Below are 20596 nucleotides of genomic sequence, written 5' to 3' on the forward strand. Positions count from 1 at the left end.
GATGGGAAAAGTTACGAAGGGTTGTGTTGCGATCTATAAAGCTGATAGAGAGATTTGCAAATACTGTGTTTTGCGTTGGTCGAATCGCACTTGAGATATGGGATATGTTGTTGAGGGTGGATCCTCAAGTCAGGAACGGTACTTAGATTAGCCGAAAATCATTGTCTTTCAAAAAAATCGGGTGTAACTTATAGTAGCCTAGCAGCGTATTTGCGTAGGGAATGGCTAAATACATACACCTGCAATTGATTAGTCGAGTGTGTGCATCTTACATGTATACATATGTGACTACTAGGAGGGCTGTTATACCCCATATCCCAAAATAACCCATTTGGCACCTATTCCTACTCCATATTCTCCTTTACCCCCAGGTACCTACCTAGCCCTCAATCACCGCTAAAAACCCACCGCACTAATCTTTTCGTCTCACCCAAACCATCGGAAAAACTTTTAAGCAAAAGCACCAAAATCCTTTTCAAATTCCCAGGTAGGTACCTGGGGAAAATTAAAGAAATTTATTCCGAAATTTTTTTTAATTTCCCCAAAAAAGTTACTTTGCACAATGATGCATATGACGAGTTGGATGATGACGTTTAGGTGCATCTTTTTGTTAGAAAATTGTTTATTTAATGTAGGCAACTGAATGTAACGGTTCACGCCAAGCGCGAACTTAGTTGAGCCTAGCTCAACGATTTCTTCGAAATCCTGCGAAAACGTTCCGGTTTTATTCTGCAATTCGCAATTGAAATCGAAAACTTATAAATGAATTTCATTTTGCAAACTCGATTCGACCTTGGGTGCCGGGACAGTTTTGTTTCGTGTACCATCGTTTACGTGCTTTTTAAATTGGTGCCACAAAATACTGTCCACCGACGCGGACTTTGATCACCACTTGTACAATGTATTTTAAATGGCAGGGACAGAAAAAGTATTTTAATGCAACCAATGCTAGTCTCAATGTACAAGTCAAAGCTCATCAATAATCAATTAATTTATCTATTAGCTTAAATACCGCTGTTGTGACGGTCAATTCTGTTGTTCTGATTTCTAGAAATAAAAATGAACTCGATGCGTTAAGATTTTTAAAAAGTAACAGAATACTACTTTCAAAAAATTCAGAAATAAATATCAACCATAAACAAGACTGAAAACGGTTTATGCAACCACGTATACTCGGAATAATATTGGTGGCATACGTAATATGTATGCCGCGTCGGTTTAGCTCTTCTCAATCAATACAAAATTTTTGTAACGGCGCATGATCGTCACCGTAGCGAAATTGGAAGGGAACCCTGGCTGACTCGTGTTCTCACCGTTAACCAAGGATTTGTGCGTTGTGTGCGATGCATGAAACTTCTTCAAAATGGTGAATGATAATAATGTGCTAGAGCATAAAATGATAGAAAATTTATCAATGAAGTATCCAAGTTATTTTGATGGTAAATAAAATATTATTAGTATTTTTTCCTGTAGTCAATTTATATTTTTTTAGAAACATTGCCTTCATATGTCGGGTGTGCAAGATTTGAAAATCGAAGTAGCGCACTGAGGGCCTTCAAGAAATTTTGTCCGGGCGAATTTAAAATCGAAGAAGTAAAAATCTATCAGACAAATAAAAAACCTGCCTGCCAATGGCTAGTTGAATATCAATTAGTAGGCAGGTGTGATGCAGACCTAACACCACTCCCTGTAGGCAAGGAATTAACAGCTATGTTTTGTCGTTTGGGAAGACATCACCCATTTGGTGTGTACATCATAAACGAAAGTGTTACGATTAAGAATGAAGGAAATATGCCGGATACCGCCGTCATTCTTTATGCTGTTGATTGCGAGTGTGATGCGTTTTTTGATTGAGCTACAACTAAAGATCCCAGTTTGTGGCCACAGTACGAAAGGGCATTCATTAATGAATTTCAACATATCAAAATAGAAAATGAATATTAAAACTATATTTTTTCAATATAAATATCAAAATCCTACGTATTCTTTTTTTGTCAACGGTCAAGAATAAATAGTAGATATTTATTAATGTGGGAGTCTTCGGGAAAGCCTTCTGACACCAGGTACTATTTTGTACGTGGATACCGCCACAAAAAATCAGGAGGATGGCCGAGAACTAAAAACACTACCGTTAACGTCAACAAGTCTATAATTAGAATCAATAATAACTATTTGTACAAAGGGCGTTCAAATCTCAAGTAAAAGTTTTGTTCGAATTTGGAGGAATATTTCATTTAAGTTTATACCTCGGGTTCCACTCTAAATCTAATCAAAAAAGGAAAACAGGGAAAATGAGCAGAATTTGGTTTCTGCCCATTTTATTCTAGTTGATCAATCAGAACACAGATTAGGTAAGTTCCCACCAATTTGAAATTTTTAGGTTGAATGAAAAAACCAGACTTTAAAAGGTTTTTGCAATTAACGTCTTAACACATGTGACTGCGAAGGGCCAGATTACTGATAAGGACTGATGAGTGGCGACAGAATCACGGTGTGTTAACGAGTACTCGGAAATATTGTAATGTACCCTTAGGCTATGCCTATGAATTTCCACTACTTTAGTGGTACGTCTGGGATGGCCATATGTTGGGAACCCATTATCCTCCAATAAGGGTTACCCTTCATAAAAACTTTCACTCCTTTTCCTCGTCAAGACAAAAGTCTAAAATATCCACATTTTGCTAAAATCTCGCTACAGCTGCAACACCCCCGTAAATCATCTTTTCTTACCATTATCTTGACGTTACGGGTTAAGGATTTAGAAAGTTACCATCTGTGGATAGTCTTGTTAATTGCCTAAAACCGGAGTACGCCTATGGGTACTGACCCCCAGATTTGATACTTAAGATACCCCGAAGCTTGTAAAACAACCATAACCATTATAATAATGTAATGTGCCGGGTTGGAATAACTATACGCGAATCAAAAATATAACACTTTATTAACTTCTCGATAATACAAGAGCGGAAGCGAGGCGTAAAGATTCTTTTATGTAAGTGTCTGTGAAGATGAGTCGTGAAGGTTTTTTGCTGGACTTGAGCTTGACTGCCTTTTGTTGTGTAGACGTACCCTATTTATATACATGATATCTACATGGACTTTGCTAAAGTACATTAATAAGGGTAGTTTGAACCTTAAACAGTACTGAGACTTTGAGTCTCAGCTAATTACAATTTGATGGGTTAGTTATGTAAAGCACCCCAGGCTACACATATGTATTATTATATTATATATGTATTAACCTCTTATATTATTACTTATATTATTTTCTCATGAAAACCTAAGGACAATATTAGAACTTAATTAGAATATATGTTTACGTAGAAACACAATTCCTTTGTCTGATATAATTTTGGTGCCTTTACTTAAAAGTTTTTCCGATGGTTTGGGTGAGACGAAAAGATTAGTGCGGTGGGTTTTTGGCGGTGATTGAGGGCTAGGTAGGTACCTGGGGGTAAAGGGGAATATGGGGTAGGAATAGGTGCCAAATGGGTTATTTTGGGGTGTGGGGTATAATAACCTTCCTAGTAGTTATGTGTTTTGGAAAAAAATGGGCTTAGTGGGCCTATTATGGGTCGTAGGTTGCACCCTAGGTGTAGCCAAAAGCCTCTATTCACGTTCATAGTACCCACAAAACCTTATTGATTTCGATTGAGTGTTCACGACAGAGCAAGTTGGAGCTCAGGAGGACATCCAGATACTTGACCGTCAGAGCCAAAAAGAGGAATTTCTGGTTGTAGTATCTCTTCTTTTTTATTTAGATAATAAAAATGTATTGAAAAAATAATAATTACGAGCGAAAACCGTATTTATTTGAAAATATGGGATATTACTTACATTAAACATGAAAAGTTAAACACAGATACAATAGTTATTTACCTAACAAATGCAAAAAGTTAAACTTTTACCTCACGCTGATTGTAGTTGACCGAACGATGCGAAACGGAGTTCGGTCAACATTCCAATATGGCAAAGACACTTTCGCTCGTGTTAAGTACTATATTTTTCCTACGAGCGCATGTTTGTTTACTTTGTTATTTGCACCATGATTTTCATGCAGTATAACTTTTAACCACACGCTTGTAATAAAGTGACATTTTTAACCCGCAAATGCATGCAGTAGTCACTTTACCGTACACTCGTAGGAAAAATTTTATTCAATAGGGTCGTGGCCTGTTGCCAAAGTTGCCGGAGAAATTTTTGCCTCGTCCCGCATTCCAGTTGTCTGGGGGAGCTATCGCTATATCCATGTAATCTCCGAGGGTCAGTCTATAATGCCCCAAGGTCATAAGATCGTCAGGCCCCTTTATTCCTGTTGTCGTACTTCCAATTTCTCTCATTCTAGAAGCAATAGAAAAGTTTTTTACCTATCAAGTCAAAGGTAAATCACTTAAAATCTAAATTTTCTCTCCATATGTGATATCACAAAGAAATGGTGATTTGATTTACAATGAGCCTCATTTGAGAAGCTATGTATCTACATAATTTTAAGATTGCTAAGGTAAACTTAATTGGTCAAAAATCCGTCAATAAGGATTACGCTAATCCAAATTGTCATTTCCAAAAAGGACTAATGTAAAATTTCAATGCCCTACTGGTCCAAACTGCTTTACCAATTGTTACCCTATTGAAAGTACAATACCTAAATCATACCTGTACATGGGGCTCTTGAAATCAGGATACACAAGTGCAAAACTAAACTTTGTGCCCTTACGACGAGTTTCTGGATTCACTTCTTTCACTAGCTGTGTAAGTTCATGCAAGGTAGCATCTTTCCAGGTGTAAATTTGAAGTTCATTAGAGGGGGTGTTTCCCTTGTGATACTCTGCTATTTTGTGATGTTGTCCTGAAGAGGAAACAAACACCCTTAGGAGAAATGGGCAAACCTGAAGCAAAATGAGGTTTTTCAATAATGGTGGCTCTTGATAGAAATGTGCTATATGCTCGAAAAAGGCCATGTATAATCTATAAGAAGTCACTTGGACCATTCTTTAGCAGTAGCTCATTTTCCTGTCAAATGAGCATGTACCCGTAAAACTCAGATCATTAAATTCAGAAAATTACATACAAACAAAAATCAAATTCCAAAACATGAATTATTACTAATAATAAATAAGAGAGAAGAATAAAATCCATTACTCTAATTATTGAACTGTTTCTTGTCCAAATTTATGGAATCTCAACACACTGAAAAACAGCTACTTTCTGTCACCAAATAATTTCGTAAACGACTTTTGCCTACTCAAATTTCAGCAGTGGCTGGCAACAACCAATCAAATTTGTTGGGTTCACTTGGATTACCGTAACTAAATTCTGTCTGAACCTAATAGTCATCGTCCGCTAAAAGGCATTAGAAGGTTTATGAAACTACTCACCTTTTGTCTATCCACAGCATCGTCCTTCCTATCCTCACTGAGTTTGTCGGTTGCGGACATTTTTATGAAATAGAATTTTACAAAAGACAATACCGAAATATTCTATGATAGAATTACTGATCTTTAATGATCTGAATTTAAATACTTGCTTGTTTCTGATATTTCTTGAAAATTCAAAATATTCACCCAAACAGGTAAGTCAAATTCTCGATATAAACAAAAATATAACCTCAATCTTCAATTTCATTCCAATCTTCATTTCACGCCTCAGGGTAACTTGGTTTTGCTCTAGATGCTCAAATTATTCGAAAGCGCAAATTAGTATTATATTGAATATTTCGACTGCCACAGTTAACATCAACTAACTAATACAGAATAAAAAGAAGAAAACAAAAATATGAACTTGTCTTTTAGCCGTTTAATCCATAGAAGATAGAATATCTATATAAATTACGTTGAGTTCTCTTTTCCATATATCAATTATTAAGAAATCTTGAAAAGTAGATTTTTTTGATAGTGCGAATATTAATGCAAGCGATGAAAATAAATTTAATATTAAAGAAAATAGGCAAAATTTCAAAATATACATAGACAATTTTATATTTCAATAGAAACTTGAAATTTATTTTTATATTCCAAAAACTCAAAGAGCTCGACTATCTTTCTACTTTTACACTTTCTACTCTAACTAACTCTACTTGCTCCCATCACTCATCACCGACTACTATAACGGCGGTTCTATCGATTGTCAACTATGCCGCCGCGACGGTCAAATAAAATATCAAATAGCATCTCGAGGTTTACAATGTACCCTCTATTTTTATTATGTTATTCAACAATTTAGGGTTTTATAAAGAAAATGGAACTACAAAATGTTAGGAAAATGGTAAACGGAGTCCCAGAAACGTCCCCTCTTGCCTCAGGTACATTTCAGCTCCCGGCAAAGTACCCATATTTTAATACAAAAATTTGCCTTTTAGATGTTTACTTTCTCATCCAAAGATTCCTATCCCAAGGGCCCTTAAGAAGAACTTTTCAGGTAAGGATAAGCCTGCTGCCTTTTCTATGATAAACCACCTTATAGGTATTTAGGTGTAGTTTTTTGGAATTGAGTATGCTGTAGTCTTTCCTAAGCCTCTCAGTAAGTCCTCATGCAGGTTGCTAGGTTGCATTGCTCAATAGTTAACCTTTGAGGGCACCAAAAGCCCTTTGGGTTACTTGTTCAATGTGTTTCACATTGTTCACTAGATTATAATGAATCTTGATCAGAGAAACTTGCCATTTTTACACAAATTTATTACAATACAACTGAATTGGCCTAGATCTTGAATAGTACAGCTTTGAATAGCCAAGAAAGTAGTGTTTTAATGTTTTTGTTTTGTTTTCATACAATAGAAAGTTCATACAATAGAAACAACTGCTTTGAGAGCTAATATTCCTAGCAACATCAAACACTATTTGCAACAATGAGAAAAGAATTTTAAAAAATTACCTACCAGGCTTACCTAGAGTTGAATTGAATTGAAGATTTATTTTCTGTAAGAAATAGGTTACTTAAACAGGAACAATAATATATAATTTCATTTGTCTCTTAATTTCTTCCATTATTAGCTTCATTTTGTGCTGATGTTTGCTCAATTTAATTCCCTATCTATCTCTAATAAGTCATTTCAATCAGTGGAATGGTTGCAAAATAGATTTGCCCACAAATTTCTATTTTATAATCTTATTAGTTACTTTATATTCATTCTGCTTCTGAGTTAAAGTTAAAAAATCCAAATTATTTGTCCCAAAAAATAAATCTTTCATTCAGTTGTTCTCGTAAAGAGTAACTCTTTGTTTCTGTATCTTAGACTTGAATTTATATTTCCAGACCCTCAATGAAGAGTTACATGAGCATCGGGTAAGTAACAATAATAATAATAATTGTCATATTCTGATTGTGTTGAAATTAGTAACATATCATGTCAACCTAAGCATTTTAAGTCACATGTATACAGAACCGCCAAGGACCTATTTGACCAATAAATACCAGGTGTCCCAAAAAGAGGCCAATCCACTAATCTTAAATGCTCTGAGCATAAAGAAGTCTATAAAGGTAGCAAATTTGATTTCTATTTTTTAAAGCTTCAAAATATAGAGAATTTTGGGTGGATTGCTGAGAATGCTCCATGGTGACGTAAGGTATATTGTGGCCAAGTCAATGCAGGATACCCATTGTCCCAGACTGGATGTTTCCTACTAGGTGTAGGTTCCTGGCACACCTCACCACCTCTCAGCGTGAAGTTCTTTTTAAGTGTTTTCACCCAATAACTGTTTTGCCTAACATATCAAATCTTTGTTGAAAGCAGTTGCTGCATATTAAGTTGAAATTTGGAAAATTTACTTCTCATTGAAGTCTACACAGATAGATAGATTAATCATCAATTGAAATCAATTATTTATCTAAATATATGAGTAAACAACCATGTACTTGCTTTGGATTGGCCTCCTTTTTTATGACACCTTGTAGAACAATTTGTTTCATTGAGATATTCTTCTTTAAAGATATTGCCAAAAAGAATTGACTGGAAAGGCAATGAACATGATAGGACAGTTGAAGATATGGTAAGATTGTGCTAAACACATAATATTGTTTTTTACCTTTTTCATTTCAATTTCAGCAAAGACAATACCCAAACATACGCGAAGATTTCCTATTTTACTTATGTAGTCAAGCATCCGCATTACTGAATCCAAATACTCAATCAGTACCATCTTTTCTCTGCTTTCGTCCTAATTCAAAAACAAAGAATGGTACCTTTATTAATTCTAAACAGATTTTTAATTACGTTAACAAATATCGAGGAGTCTCTATTGAAGATATAAAAGCTCCTTTCAACATAGGTAATGTACTAATAAAAAAGTTTTTATTGTACCACAATGAGAGATTTCAGTGAATAACATCAGGGGTAGGGAAATTGGCGGATCCCTTTCTCGCCAAAGGATCATTGGGCCAAAAATTTTTAATGGGATGCAAATCCAAAGATGTACTATTGGTCACTTATCTGCAGTGTATTGCTTATCATTTGACCATTCTGGAAGGTAGTCAGAACCTTTCTAGAAAATTTAGCGTTTATTAAAAATCCAAATTTCCATGCAGATATGTAATTACTGGGGCCGATGACCTCCTGATAAAACTATGGTCCACGTATACAGGACGTCTTATTGCTACTTTTCGGGGGGCCTCGTCGGAAATTACGGACATAGCAGTAGATCCTGAAAACATTTTATTAGCCGCCGGGTCTATTGACCGAATCTTGAGGGTACCATAAAATATAATCCATATTAGTTATCTTTATTTTTCATTTATTAAAATTAGGTGTGGAATCTACAAAGTGGGGCTCCAGTTGCGGTTCTGACAGGCCACACGGGAATGATTACTTCTGTGAATTTTTGCCCTACGTCTTGTTGGGGTCAACGGTATTTAATCACCACTAGCACAGATGGGTCTATCGCCTTCTGGGTTTACAGTTCAGACGGCAAGGAAAAGGTTGAATTTCGGTGGGTGTTTAACGCTTTTTAAATAACAAATTAATGCTATCATCTTCGGGATTAAATATAGGAACACCCCAACATTATACCAGGAGAAACTGAGACCTGGACAAGCTCAAATGATCTGTTCTTCTTTTAGTCCAGGAGGTACATTTTTGGCCACTGGATCGGCGGATCATCATGTTAGAGTTTATTATATGAAAGGTGCACACATGTGATAAAGTGTTGCAAATCTAAAATGAAGTGTTGTAATACGTGAAAATAGGTGATGAAGGACCGCAACGCATTCTCGAAACTGAGGCTCACACTGATAGAGTGGATTCCATCCAATGGGCTCATTCAGGACTACGATTTTTGTCGGGCAGTAAAGATGGGTCTGCAATCGTATGGTGGTTTGAGCGGCAACAATGGAAGAATTTATTTTTAGATATGACTTCCAAGTTACCAGGGTATGTTGAAGTTTAAAAATTGCTTGAATTTCATGCTGAAGTTGTTAAAATAAACTCTGACAGGGACAAGCAAAGTGTAGAATCGGATTCAAAGAAGATACGTGTAACAATGGTAGCTTGGGATCGCTCGGACGCAACGGTAGTCACTGCTGTCAGTGACCATTCACTGAAAATATGGAATGCAGAGACTGGGCAATTAGTAAGAATTTTGTCAGGTAAGAATAAAAATATTTGTTTAAAATTTCTGTTGCTGGTCAAAATCAAAAGAATTTGGTAACAATTTTTGCGGCCTATTAAATTAAAATTCTTTAAAAACGGCAAATTTCAAAACATTTGTAAAATCTATTGGTTTTTTAGATATGAGGTGACATTAGCACTTATTTGTTACAATTTTGAAGGTGCTATAATATAAAGAAGAAAATGCTTTACCAAGGCTCTAGGACTTCATTTAAGGCAGTTTATAAACCACTCCTTTTTAAAATTGATTGTATTCGGTATTTTTATTATGGAATTTTGTACCTATGTTGGAATATGAAAATGCAAACAAAACTGGACTCAATTCAGTATAAACTAATCACACGATTTTTACAAAAGCTCGTAACACTGGAACGACGCTTTTTGTTTTATTTATTAATTTTTATCAGGGCCAAATTGAAATGTTGCGTAAGAAAAGGTTAGTTCAAGAAACTGTTCACTCTGTGATATGAGTTATCAGTTTTGTAATATAATAGTTACAGCGATGGATCACAAGCTAGCGAATACTATATATCTAATGCCTTCAATGACTACTTTGTAAATATACTTCTACAATGTTGGAGATTCGTAATTATTAGTCTTCTCGTTTGGGACTCAATATTATTCGATATTACTTTTAGGTCACACTGATGAGGTGTATGTACTGGAGCCTCATCCGCATGACGAAGACATTATTCTTTCTGCCGGACACGATGGCCAACTGCTCATTTGGGATATTAATAGAGGAGAGATATTATTTAAATATTTGAATACAATTGAGGGTGAGGTTGTTTTTATATAATTGTTTTTCCTTTTAAATACGTCGAAGTCTTGAATATACGTTTCTATTTCATATTAGGCCAAGGTTATGGGGCTATTTTTGACGCCAAATGGAGCCCAGACGGTTGCACCATCTCGGCCAGTGATTCTCACGGTGACATACTTACGTTCGGTTTCGGATCTGGAAGCCCATTCTATCAACAGGTATTTTTCGTCCTTATTTCTATTGGCATCTCGAACACGTTGGGTTTTAGCTCCCTAAAGAGTTGTTTTTTCACACGGATTACCGTCCTTTGGTAAGGGACCAAAATTACTGGGTGTTGGACGAGCAAACTCAGGTTCCGCCTCATTTGATGCCTCCGCCTTTTTTGGTCGATATTGATGGAAATCCGTATCCTCCTATGTTGCAAAGATTAGTGCCTGGACGGGAAAATTGCAATGCCGAGCAATTGGTGCCGAACATCGTTATAGGAAATGAGGGTGAGTGTTCTTTCATAGATGGTGTACTTTATGGTTCAATTATTGTTCAAAAGGGAATCAAGAAGTGATACAGGACCTACCGCAGCAAATTTTGCCCAGTCCTGAATATGAAGAGGATGACGACATACGAGGCAATGCGGGGGGTTCTATGCGTTCCCACAGGTAATTAGAGATCTATGCTAATGTCACATGTTTTCAAGGATTTTTTAAAGGATACGTCAAAGTACCGGGGATTGGCAAACTGACCATAATATCGAGTGGAAGAGAAATGTTTTAATGGAACATCCACCGCGAGCTATTTTAGATCGAGCTAATGAAATTAGGTATATTTGCTTCTAAATTTTTCTGTCACTTACTAATGATAGTTCTATAGAAAACTGATAGAAGAAGCGGAAAAGAAAGAGTACCAGAAACAATTGCGAACGAGGCCGCTTATGATCTCAACCGCTGCTCCGAGCAGTGGCAGAATTAAAGATCAGAGAAAGCGAATATCAAAGAAGCAGGGAATGAAACCGAATAATACATTAACGGTAAGTACAGAGGGATGAAATTGAGAATCTTGTTTGATATATCGTTTAGTAAATTTCGGATTTCCGTGGTTATAACAATCCAGATCCGACTTCTGGTCGAGTGGGCTTTTTTAATTTAAATTTGTTTTGCATTTGAGTTGTGGAAAAAATAATGATCCTTAACTGGAAAGAAAGTCTCTTCACTTATTATGTGAATAACTACTTTTAAGTCACAACGTTGTTGTATTTAATAAGCGATGTTCATATACTAGTACGACTCTTTATATTGACATAACATGACTAGTATTATAAACAGGATGAAATGTTGGAAAATTATGATGTTATGCCGGTGTGTCCTTATTTAACTGACGAATCGTCGTACTCGGATTGGGCAGAAGAGGTTTCAGAGCCACGTAGGACCAGGTACGAATGTAATCTTTATATTTAACAATATAAAATAATTTTTGGTTATGTAATGCTGCAGCAGAACGCGTCAGAAAAAAAACGCATATAGCCGAAACAAATCATCTTCAGATAATGATGAAGATGACGATTTGTCCGATGAATCAGGGGCTAGTGACGATGCCGATTCAGACAATATTTCTGATCCGGAAATGGGAAATTCGCCGCGAACTACCAGAGAGAATAACAAATCTGCTAAGGTAAAATTCTAGAATACATAACTTTGACCTATTTCAAGATAAATTTAAATTATTTTCAAGGATAAATCGCGTGTGTCTTCTCCGAGACCGTCAACCTCAAGACAAGCGGGATTGTCTAGGGCATCCGTGCCGAGAAATCGGTTGATAACCAAGAAAGACCCGATGCCAAAAATGGCTCAAACTGCCAAACTAACGGCCACTGAGCCTTCCACCAGCGGAGGAGTGACCACCACCTCCAACGGACCTAAAATTAAGGTAAATAATGCCTTGTTTTATAAGATAAATAAGATTTTATTGTGATTATTTCCTTCAGCTGCTTCTAATTTAATTGATTAAACTGTGTCGGTTCTCAGGTTTCAGAGCAATACAAACTAAGCGAATGGCTGTCAGAAACGCGGCCTCGAAAGTCCCCATATTACCCACAAATTAATGACGAAATTGTATATTTTGTTCAAGGTAAGCTATACTTTTCTAGTAGTGAATAATTTCTTATAGAGCCATTTTCACGGAAAACCTATGTATATTAATATTTAAAACCTATTTAATATGTGAGTGGTAACTTCAAATCTACAGGCCACATCCTGTATATCGAAGCGGTCAAACAAAAGAACGTGTACGAGCCGGACATTAAAGAACTGCCCTGGGTGAAAGGAATACAGCTTAAAGACCACGAATTCTGTAAAGTGGTCAGCATTCGTTACGAAATCAAACCACCGCGGCTCTGCTGCCTAAAGTTGTCCCTACAGGATGAGAATAATTGTCCCACTGGCCGAACAATCACTCTTCGTTATCACGACATGCCTGATGTGCTCGATTTCTTCGTTTTAAAGCAGTGTTACTTGACTGCGTTGTCCAGGGATTGGCAAGCCGGGGACAGGTGATTACTCTATTAAAACGAAATTATTTGCGGTTTTTAATATGTAGCCTTTTAGGTTCCGCTGTATGATTGATGACAATTGGTGGATAGGTGCGATTACGTGTAAATCTCCTGCTAGCGAATTATATCCAGAATCTGTTTTTATGTGCTATGAGATTGTCTGGACAAACGGAGAGAAGGAGAGAATGAGTCCTTGGGATATGGAGCCGATAGACGAAAATCGTAATGTTCGAAATGTCGTTTTGTGTATTTTTAAACGTGTCTTTTCAGGAGTTCCCGAAGACGAGAAAGAAGCCATTCCGGTCTTAGCCAATGAACTCTGGTCCATTTTGTACAAACCAACGTCAACAGATTGGCCGAACTGCGAAAGAGACACCGCTTGCAAGGCTATCGCCAGAGGCATTACACAAGTACATAATTTAGTATCATAAGCCTACGTTTGAGGCGAATTGTTCGTTTTCCATTCTCTTGAGAATAACACTTCACACAGAAATAGGAGTTATTGAAGCGACAAACTTGCACAATATCAGTCTGTGAAAACTACTGTACATCATGCAACTATTCCTTGGAATGCGCACTTTTTTTCAAATTGACCAAGTCTATCTATTACCGTCTATGAGTTCCTGATATTGGACAGCCTTATCTTAACATACCATATTATCCCCAAATAGAATAAAAGAAAAAATAAAGTGTAGTAGTACTAGTTAGAATTACTTTTTCTTTATGTAGGTTATGGAACTGGCAATTGCTGAACCTTTCCTAGTGCCGGTAGATATAAACGTCTACCCTACTTACGCCCTAATCGTTGAGTACCCCATAGATTTGTCGACTATTAAAGCCCGATTCGAAAATAATTTTTACAGGTAAAGGTTTGATTCAAGATTTCTATAAGAAAATTTACATTTTATGCTCTTATAGGCGCTTACCTGCTGCAGAATTCGACATCCGTTACCTGGAAACAAATGCTGTGAAGTTCAATGAGCAAAACAGCACCATTGTCAAACACGCCAAAATTCTCTCCGCGCTGTGCTTGAGAATTTTAAGGTAAGACAAAGCAACCAAAATCTCTTAGATTTACACGTATCTATACGATATATGCGTACTTTCTCTTTGCAGAAGTGGCAACAATGCAATAGACATCGCTTCAGTTTATCATCAGTTGGTCGACGATTACTATTCGTCTACTGATGGTGAGTATTGTTTATCATAAAAGGTATATAGGTTTAACTTATTATCATTTAGGTAACGAAGAGGAAGTTGACATTGTAAAGCCCTCAACGAGCAGGTCTGTGAGGTATTTGCCAGTTCGATCTTGGAAATCGCCGGATGATTGGAAGATAGAAGCTATGTAAGAAGGTTTTAAAGTCTGTTTTTGCCTTCATTGCCTTATCTGATGTTTACAGGGGTCTGCTGGAACTCATGCGGCAAACAGAAGACTCGGTACCCTTCAGAGAACCAGTTAATAAGCACAAGTATCCCACATATCATCAGGCAAGTATTGATTATGGAATATGTATAACATTACCTCAAATAATTTCTTTTGTCTTTGGTGGTAAATGATTTCGTATATCTTCAGTAACAAACTGAACATATATCCTAAAATAGTCGAAACGGCGCATGTCCTTATGTCATTTAGTGGTTCTTTTTTTTCTACATGGTACTGAGAAAATTGCTATCACATAAAATCTGGGACACCCAGTATAGAGTGATAAGAAAAATATGAAAAACACAGATGTGAACATTTTTTTGGCTCACCAAATATAATCCTGTTCTTTGTAGATCATAACAAAACCCATGGATCTCGAAACAGTGAAGGAGAAGCTCCAAAAAGGAGTCTACAAGGAACCCAAAGATTTCTGCTGTGATGTAAGATTAATATTTCAAAACTCAAGAACCTTCAATACAAATAAGAGATCTCGGGTAAGTAAATTTCAGATTTTATATACCTACTTACGCATCTATAATTTTCTGAGTTTTTTTTCTAGATTTACGTAATGACTGTTCGTCTATCGGCCATGTTCGAGGAACACATAAAAAAAATTACGTCGAATTGGAGGATAGCGAAGAAGCGCCATCGCTGTCGGACAAGTTCCTCATCTGAAGAAAGTGATGGCAACGAACCTTCTTCAGAAGAGGACCAAAACCGGTCTAAAGTCAATACCATCAAGGTGGTAGTAGAGAAAATCGAACCTATAGAAAATGGCACTTTGGCCGCGTACGACAGCGATAGCGACAACACCCCGTTGGGAGCGTTGTTGGATCGCAGCACCGAATCGGATAATACCCAAGATAAAGTGGTTTCAAGAGCGGACGATGCACCTTATCTTGGAGTGGGAAAAAGGCTGTTGTTATCCAATGGTTTTGATCCAGAACCTTCGACGTCTAGCCAAAGCATAATAGACGATTTCGATCATAATTACACAAACAAACAGCCCACTACAAGTGGGACTCGAAAAAATGTTAAATCCAGCGATTTTTCGGAAGACGAGGCTTTGCATAGTGATAATAATGATAGTTTTGGTGAAAAAATGCGGGAAAGTAGTGGCTCAGATAGCGAGGAAGAAAGTTTAAACCTGCGGCAATTGCAAATGCGTGGAAAAAGAAAATCTTCAGAGAGCGATGATCAGGACGAAGACTTTTGCCCGGATGAATCGTCGAGCAGTTCTGCTGCAGACGCTCCATCTAGAAGAAGGAGAAAAAGTAGCACAGACTCGGATTCCGATGATGAGAAACCCGTTAAGAGGAGAAGAGGGAGGCGGCCTCGAAAGCCCTCCTTTGTTGTTGAAGAGGATGAGGAAGATGATTCTTCGGACAATAGTACTTCAGACTCCAACACCTCGGATGACGAGGTCCCTTTGAGAAAAGCACGACGCCGACGTAAAACTAAAAAGACGTCTTCCAGCTCACAAAGTGATTCTTCCTTACGTCCTCGCAGGAAAAAACGAAAAGTGCTGGAGAGTGAAGACTCGGATTTGGATATGGGGAGGACTAATGGCCGAGCGAGGTACTTCGGTAGCGTAAGTAGCCGCGGTCGGGTGAGGAAAATCACCGAACGCGCAGCAGCTTTTTTAAAAAAAGACAAAAAGACTGGATGACGTAGCTTTAGCCCATTTTTAGGACATTTCGGACGCCGGAGAACTTTTAGAATATAAGTACAGTGTGTTTCGCTTAATTGATAGGACCAAAATGTTGGCACGTATGATGTGGGTCGCGTATAATAAGATTTTGTCCGTTTCGACTTCGAAAATAAAGAATATTTTTATTATTAAATGTGGCGTATTTATTCCGTCAAGTCTCGGTTTTAGTACAGAAGTATTTATTAGCACTCTCCAGCACAGTTTAGCCTTTAGCAGATCACGTGAGACAAATCTCGTGTTCTTTTCGCGGCACCGATATGACTTGCTAAATGATTATGTTGGCTTGTTAACTAGACTTGAGCACCAGTTTGGGTTCTTTGGCGGACTAATTAGGGGCTCTTCTTTTGTAGTTTTCCAAATTTTTAGTGACATCTCTATACTATGTGTCGTCTGTGACATTCCATAGGGCTCGAACTTGGGTCCCCTTCCCTTCAACATCTTGATTAACTTTCTGCTGGCGTGGCTTAATCTGGAGAAGAGATTAGTCGTTCGCCAAATTATAAAGAAATATACCTGTTTTTGTTTTGATATTTATGATTTTCATTAATTTACCTTTGTAATGTGAAGTTTACTCAGCAATTTTTTAATCTGTAGCTACTTATGTATTCTGCACGTCACGTATTTTTGACTTTGTTTATTTGCGTTGAAAATCGAATAAATTTCGGAGTTTTTTGAGATTCAAAGATTGACCAAGTGCACGTACAAAACACTTTGATCTGTAAGGAATGAAAATCGTTTTCGCAATATGAAAAATTTCTTTTTAGCGTTAAATTTCATAAGTCGATACCATATTCCCCTCTTATCCGTTCAGGAGGTACTGGCCAAGGTTTTGGATGAAAGAATTTGGGGTCTATATGACTGCCCCTCGTATGTGTGTCGCCACGTCCTGTCGGTTGAGATTTCCACTTGAATTAGCCATGAGGTACTCATTATATTTTTCGACCTCGAATATTTCATTGGATAGTAGTAGTGCCGGCGTGTTTCTACTGGGTCGAATGGAATCTCGACCCATAACATGATCGATTATTTCAAGTAAAAGAAGAGAGAGCGTCGAAGAAAATACACATTAAATACTTTAAAGAAAACATTCACGTGCTACTAAGTATACTATTTTATCATCATTGTGGACAATTTATTACTTTACCAAGTATAGGTAATTGTGTGTTTGACTGTAAATATGTGGCGTTGAGAGTTTTTTTATTACCGGTACTATTTTTGAATATAAAGTATTTGGTATAAATAAATTTAGATTTTGTGTTCGTCTTTAGGTGCAAGCATTAGCTACAGGTAATAGAAGCTTAACGCTAAAGGGAATAAAGATAAGATATCGTTTAAACTTTTAATGCCAATATAAATACGTTTTAGTCATATATATAGTAATTGAGCTTCTAACGATCAAGTTAATATATGGAAGCGTTTAAATTCTAGTTAATTTTAACGGCATTTCTGCACCATTATTGTTGACCAAAATAATTGCTTTTAATATCTCCTTAAGAGACTCATAAATAGTTAAAAAAACGACGAATAGCCGCAAGGATTAAAGATCTAAGTACTAAGTACGATAGGTCATATTTTGATGCCATGAATATTTCCATTAATTACATGCATTTGCGACGTTTATTGTCATAATTTAAAAAAAAATCATGTTATAAGTTTTTTTCACCCAGTCAGTACCAAAATGGAAATTGGTGGGATTCGCTTCGCCCCCTTGAAGGTGCCGATGGACCGCCGACTTCAAACTTTGGCCGCCGGTGCCGGGTTCGTCTGGCTGATTTTCGGCGGGTTCATATGCCTGATTTTCTCAATTTATTTAGTACTTTTTACGAAATTTTGGTTGCTCACCACTGCCTACCTCTTGTGGGTGATGTTCTGGGATAAGCCGGTCAGTCAGCAAGGGGGGAGAGCCTGGAAATGGGTGAGGAGCTGGCGGTAAAGCACTACAAATGAAAATAAATCCCTGGTCTTTTATGAGAATTACTTGCAGGTGGTGGAAATATATGAAGAGTTATTTTCCTACTACCCTGGAAAGATTGCCGTGGGTCGAACTGGATCCCAAAAAGAACTATCTCTTTTGCTGTTTTCCTCACGGAATGCTATCTTTAGGAGTATTCTGTAGTTTTGGTAGGCCATAGAAAATCTCTAAACAAGCAAAAGCTTACTGGATTCCCTTGCAGGGACAGAATACGGGGATTTTAATACGTATTTCCCCCATCACAAAGTACACGTAGTGACCCTCTCTCAGCATTACATCATGCCCTTTTTCCGAGAAATGGCACTATCTTTAGGGGGAATTTCGGCGGAGGCTACAGCCATAGATTACATCCTAAAGTATCCAGAGGGAGGGCACGTATGCGTGCTGATGCCTGGTGGTGCTCAAGAGAGCTATTACTGTAAACCTGGGCAGTACAAAATCATACTGAAAAAGGTGATTCATTATAACATAGCAGCTGCAAGAATAACTTTTTTTTTTATAGAGAAAAGGCTTTATTAAATTAGCCCTCAAAAATGGATCTCCTTTAGTCCCGGTACTCTCTTTTGGAGAAACTGATACATTTGATCAAGTGGAAGGAGAGACTTTGAGGAAAGTGCAAGAATTTATCAGGAAATGGATAGGAATCGCTCCAGTTGTTCCGGTAGGGAGGGGCTTTTTCCAATATACATTTGGCCTGGTACCTAGAAGAAAACCTATCTGGGTTGTAGTAGGTCAACCTATGAACATTCCAAAAATAGAAAATCCAACCAATGAGCAAATTGAACAGTATCATTCGATGTTTGTTGATGGTTTGCAAAAGATGTTTGAGGAACAAAAGTATAATTACTTGGAAGATCCTGAAAATAAGAAACTTATTATTGAATAAATATTTTTGTAGAAAGTAGAGTTGTTATCTTTGACATAGAAACAATTCCCCAAAAACTTGTAAGTAATAATAGACAGATACAAAACTTAAACATGTTTAATTAGGCCGTTAATAAACTATGTACAAAACGTAACTTCACCTAAAAATAAGTTAAAAGCCTTTTTTTGTCCTCATTGGGAGCAGGGATTCCTTAGCATAAGAAAATAAAGTCAATAAACCATATTTCCTATTTCTTTTAGAGATGTAACTGGACACTACATCCACATCTAAAAATCAACTATTACTCAAAAAATTATTAATTAATACATATCATTACCTGATAGGTCAGTAGTAATTGGTAGAACATTGTCATTTGCTGAGAGTGACACAAAAAGGGCAAAGGGTACTAGCCATAAGTACAAGGTAAAATAAGCAATTACCTAAAGCCAAAAACAAATCTAAAGATTTAATAAATTGCTTATATGTTTAATTACCTATTAGGTCAGCTTGTATAACTCAGGTTTAAACCCAACCTGAAATTTAAGCTCCAGATTTGACATAAATATTCCATTGAGAATTTCATTCACCACTTGTTATACTAAAAATTAAATACTTCATTAAGTAACAAGTGTAAACACAGTAATATACACAACTAACTTTAACATGATTGGTTGGCATTTGGTTCTTGAAATTCCCCTCTGAACATAATTTGTGCATTGAAAAGTCTAGATAATTTTAGACTAAATTTGTGCAAATTGCCCTAAAATTAATAAATTATTTTCAGTGCACTTGTTATATCACTTATAATTAAGTGTCAGAATCTTGAGCCTAACTTTGGATGGAATTTAAACTGAAGGTATACAACCAGGTCTTGGTAAGTTAAAATTTAAATTTGTTATAAAATTATGTAATCTTACCTCTGAAAAAGGGTGGTAAGTTGACGAGAAATAGCTAAATGCAAAATAATGATTTACAACCACAAATATCATCCCAAAGATAAATTGAGGTGAAGAGAAGGCTACAAAGGGGAAATTGGAGAGTATCATAAAATGGCACACTTGAGCCAATATTCCACAAATAATCATCACTGTTGGAAAATTTTCAAACAGCCATAGAAACACATAGAGAGAAGTTACAGTCTACAAATAATGTAGAATTTACACTTCTGTGTGGCAAAGTGGGTTAAGATTATTTAAACCTACCACATTCATCCACCAGATAACTTTTTTAGCAATCGAAGAATACTCTTCTACCAGTTCTGCAATGTAATACAATCCAGAGGCTAAAATACGAATTGGCTGGTTATTCAGTCGAGTAGTTTACTTACTGATTGAAAGCTTTCATATCGCGAGGTCTTACCTATTGATACTGTGATAAACACTACCTGAGCCAGTATTGATAAATAACATACGAGTGTTAAGAACCACATTTTGCTTAATAACTTTTATTTCGTGCTAAAATAACTCATTTTTTAATTAATAAGGTGGATGTGTTTTTTGCTTTGTTTGAGCCACTGTTTTAAGGGTCCTTCCAAGGTTACGCTTGTATTCTCATGTTCTATTTTTAGATGTTCGTAGTTCTTAAAATGGATATTTCCTAAGGTACTCGTGTATGGGAATCGCTAACTTCTAACGGTCTTTAAAAGGCTCAATTCTGAGAAGTACCAAAGAAAAGAATAAAATTTAACCTCAAAACTAATAGTTATCGCTGTCATTGTTAAAA

At 36.6% G+C, this 20596-nt stretch overlaps 4 protein-coding genes across 6 annotated transcripts; 2 read left to right on the plus strand and 2 right to left on the minus strand.

Annotated features, from left to right (window-relative positions):
* Nucleotides 1-3808: 3808 nt before the first annotated feature.
* Nucleotides 3809-5587, minus strand: Bin1 (histone deacetylase complex subunit SAP18). Its single transcript, XM_066389481.1, has 3 exons — nucleotides 5376-5587; nucleotides 4654-4886; nucleotides 3809-4341 (listed from the first exon to the last, which is right to left on the minus strand). The coding sequence occupies exons 1-3, from the start codon at nucleotides 5433-5435 to the stop codon at nucleotides 4158-4160; spliced, it is 477 nt and encodes a 158-aa protein (XP_066245578.1). The 5' UTR covers nucleotides 5436-5587; the 3' UTR covers nucleotides 3809-4157.
* A 540-nt stretch (nucleotides 5588-6127) lies between these two features.
* On the plus strand, nucleotides 6128-16170 carry BRWD3 (bromodomain and WD repeat-containing protein). Its single transcript, XM_066389403.1, has 31 exons — nucleotides 6128-6298; nucleotides 6356-6414; nucleotides 7249-7278; nucleotides 7923-7982; nucleotides 8039-8261; nucleotides 8312-8459; nucleotides 8518-8680; nucleotides 8737-8918; nucleotides 8980-9113; nucleotides 9175-9358; nucleotides 9422-9573; nucleotides 10234-10374; nucleotides 10452-10576; nucleotides 10627-10852; nucleotides 10906-11014; nucleotides 11065-11175; nucleotides 11226-11382; nucleotides 11678-11784; nucleotides 11846-12023; nucleotides 12084-12278; nucleotides 12377-12479; nucleotides 12597-12900; nucleotides 12956-13122; nucleotides 13171-13310; nucleotides 13630-13763; nucleotides 13819-13944; nucleotides 14017-14090; nucleotides 14143-14248; nucleotides 14304-14391; nucleotides 14680-14820; nucleotides 14886-16170. Exons 1-31 carry the CDS (start codon nucleotides 6235-6237, stop codon nucleotides 15993-15995), a joined length of 5241 nt encoding a protein of 1746 aa, XP_066245500.1. The 5' UTR covers nucleotides 6128-6234; the 3' UTR covers nucleotides 15996-16170.
* A 781-nt stretch (nucleotides 16171-16951) lies between these two features.
* On the plus strand, nucleotides 16952-18915 carry LOC136408476 (diacylglycerol O-acyltransferase 2-like). 3 transcript variants are annotated; one of them, XM_066389463.1, is made up of 5 exons: nucleotides 16952-17324; nucleotides 17705-17966; nucleotides 18022-18158; nucleotides 18212-18462; nucleotides 18512-18915. In XM_066389463.1, exons 2-5 carry the CDS (start codon nucleotides 17716-17718, stop codon nucleotides 18893-18895), a joined length of 1023 nt encoding a protein of 340 aa, XP_066245560.1. In that variant the 5' UTR covers nucleotides 16952-17324; nucleotides 17705-17715; the 3' UTR covers nucleotides 18896-18915. The 3 variants fall into 3 exon arrangements, with proteins under 3 accessions (XP_066245560.1, XP_066245562.1, XP_066245563.1); XM_066389465.1 differs by having other exon boundaries at nucleotides 16952-17190; XM_066389466.1 differs by having other exon boundaries at nucleotides 16952-17135; nucleotides 17701-17966.
* A 61-nt stretch (nucleotides 18916-18976) lies between these two features.
* On the minus strand, nucleotides 18977-20520 carry LOC136408486 (protein TEX261). The gene is made up of 5 exons (XM_066389477.1): nucleotides 20234-20520; nucleotides 20077-20156; nucleotides 19792-20013; nucleotides 19212-19314; nucleotides 18977-19161 (listed from the first exon to the last, which is right to left on the minus strand). Exons 1-5 carry the CDS (start codon nucleotides 20301-20303, stop codon nucleotides 19046-19048), a joined length of 591 nt encoding a protein of 196 aa, XP_066245574.1. The 5' UTR covers nucleotides 20304-20520; the 3' UTR covers nucleotides 18977-19045.
* Nucleotides 20521-20596: the final 76 nt, after the last annotated feature.

Source organism: Euwallacea similis, chromosome 4 (genome assembly GCF_039881205.1).
Source record: "Euwallacea similis isolate ESF13 chromosome 4, ESF131.1, whole genome shotgun sequence".
NCBI lineage: Eukaryota > Metazoa > Arthropoda > Insecta > Coleoptera > Curculionidae > Euwallacea > Euwallacea similis.

Bases quoted from the DNA above. Each gene is read 5' to 3' on its own strand.
- Bin1 (XM_066389481.1), bottom strand. From the start codon at position 5,435: ATGTCCGCAACCGACAAACTCAGTGAGGATAGGAAGGACGATGCTGTG. The intron at 4,887-5,375 runs GTGAGTAGTTTC...ATTTTGCTTCAG, and splicing joins ATGCTGTGGATAGACAAAAG to GTTTGCCCATTTCTCCTAAG. The intron at 4,342-4,653 runs GTATGATTTAGG...TATTGCTTCTAG, and splicing joins TTCAAGAGCCCCATGTACAG to AATGAGAGAAATTGGAAGTA.
- BRWD3 (XM_066389403.1), top strand. From the start codon at position 6,235: ATGGAACTACAAAATGTTAGGAAAATGGTAAACGGAGTCCCAGAAACG. The intron at 6,299-6,355 runs GTACATTTCAGC...TTTGCCTTTTAG, and splicing joins AACGTCCCCTCTTGCCTCAG to ATGTTTACTTTCTCATCCAA. The intron at 9,574-10,233 runs GTAAGAATAAAA...TATTACTTTTAG, and splicing joins ATTAGTAAGAATTTTGTCAG to GTCACACTGATGAGGTGTAT.
- LOC136408476 (XM_066389463.1), top strand. From the start codon at position 17,716: ATGGAAATTGGTGGGATTCGCTTCGCCCCCTTGAAGGTGCCGATGGAC. The intron at 18,159-18,211 runs GTAGGCCATAGA...ATTCCCTTGCAG, and splicing joins AGGAGTATTCTGTAGTTTTG to GGACAGAATACGGGGATTTT. The intron at 18,463-18,511 runs GTGATTCATTAT...TTTTTTTTATAG, and splicing joins ACAAAATCATACTGAAAAAG to AGAAAAGGCTTTATTAAATT.
- LOC136408486 (XM_066389477.1), bottom strand. From the start codon at position 20,303: ATGTGGTTCTTAACACTCGTATGTTATTTATCAATACTGGCTCAGGTA. The intron at 20,157-20,233 runs GTAAGACCTCGC...TTCGTATTTTAG, and splicing joins GTTTATCACAGTATCAATAG to CCTCTGGATTGTATTACATT. The intron at 19,162-19,211 runs GTAATGATATGT...GTTGATTTTTAG, and splicing joins AATTACTACTGACCTATCAG to ATGTGGATGTAGTGTCCAGT.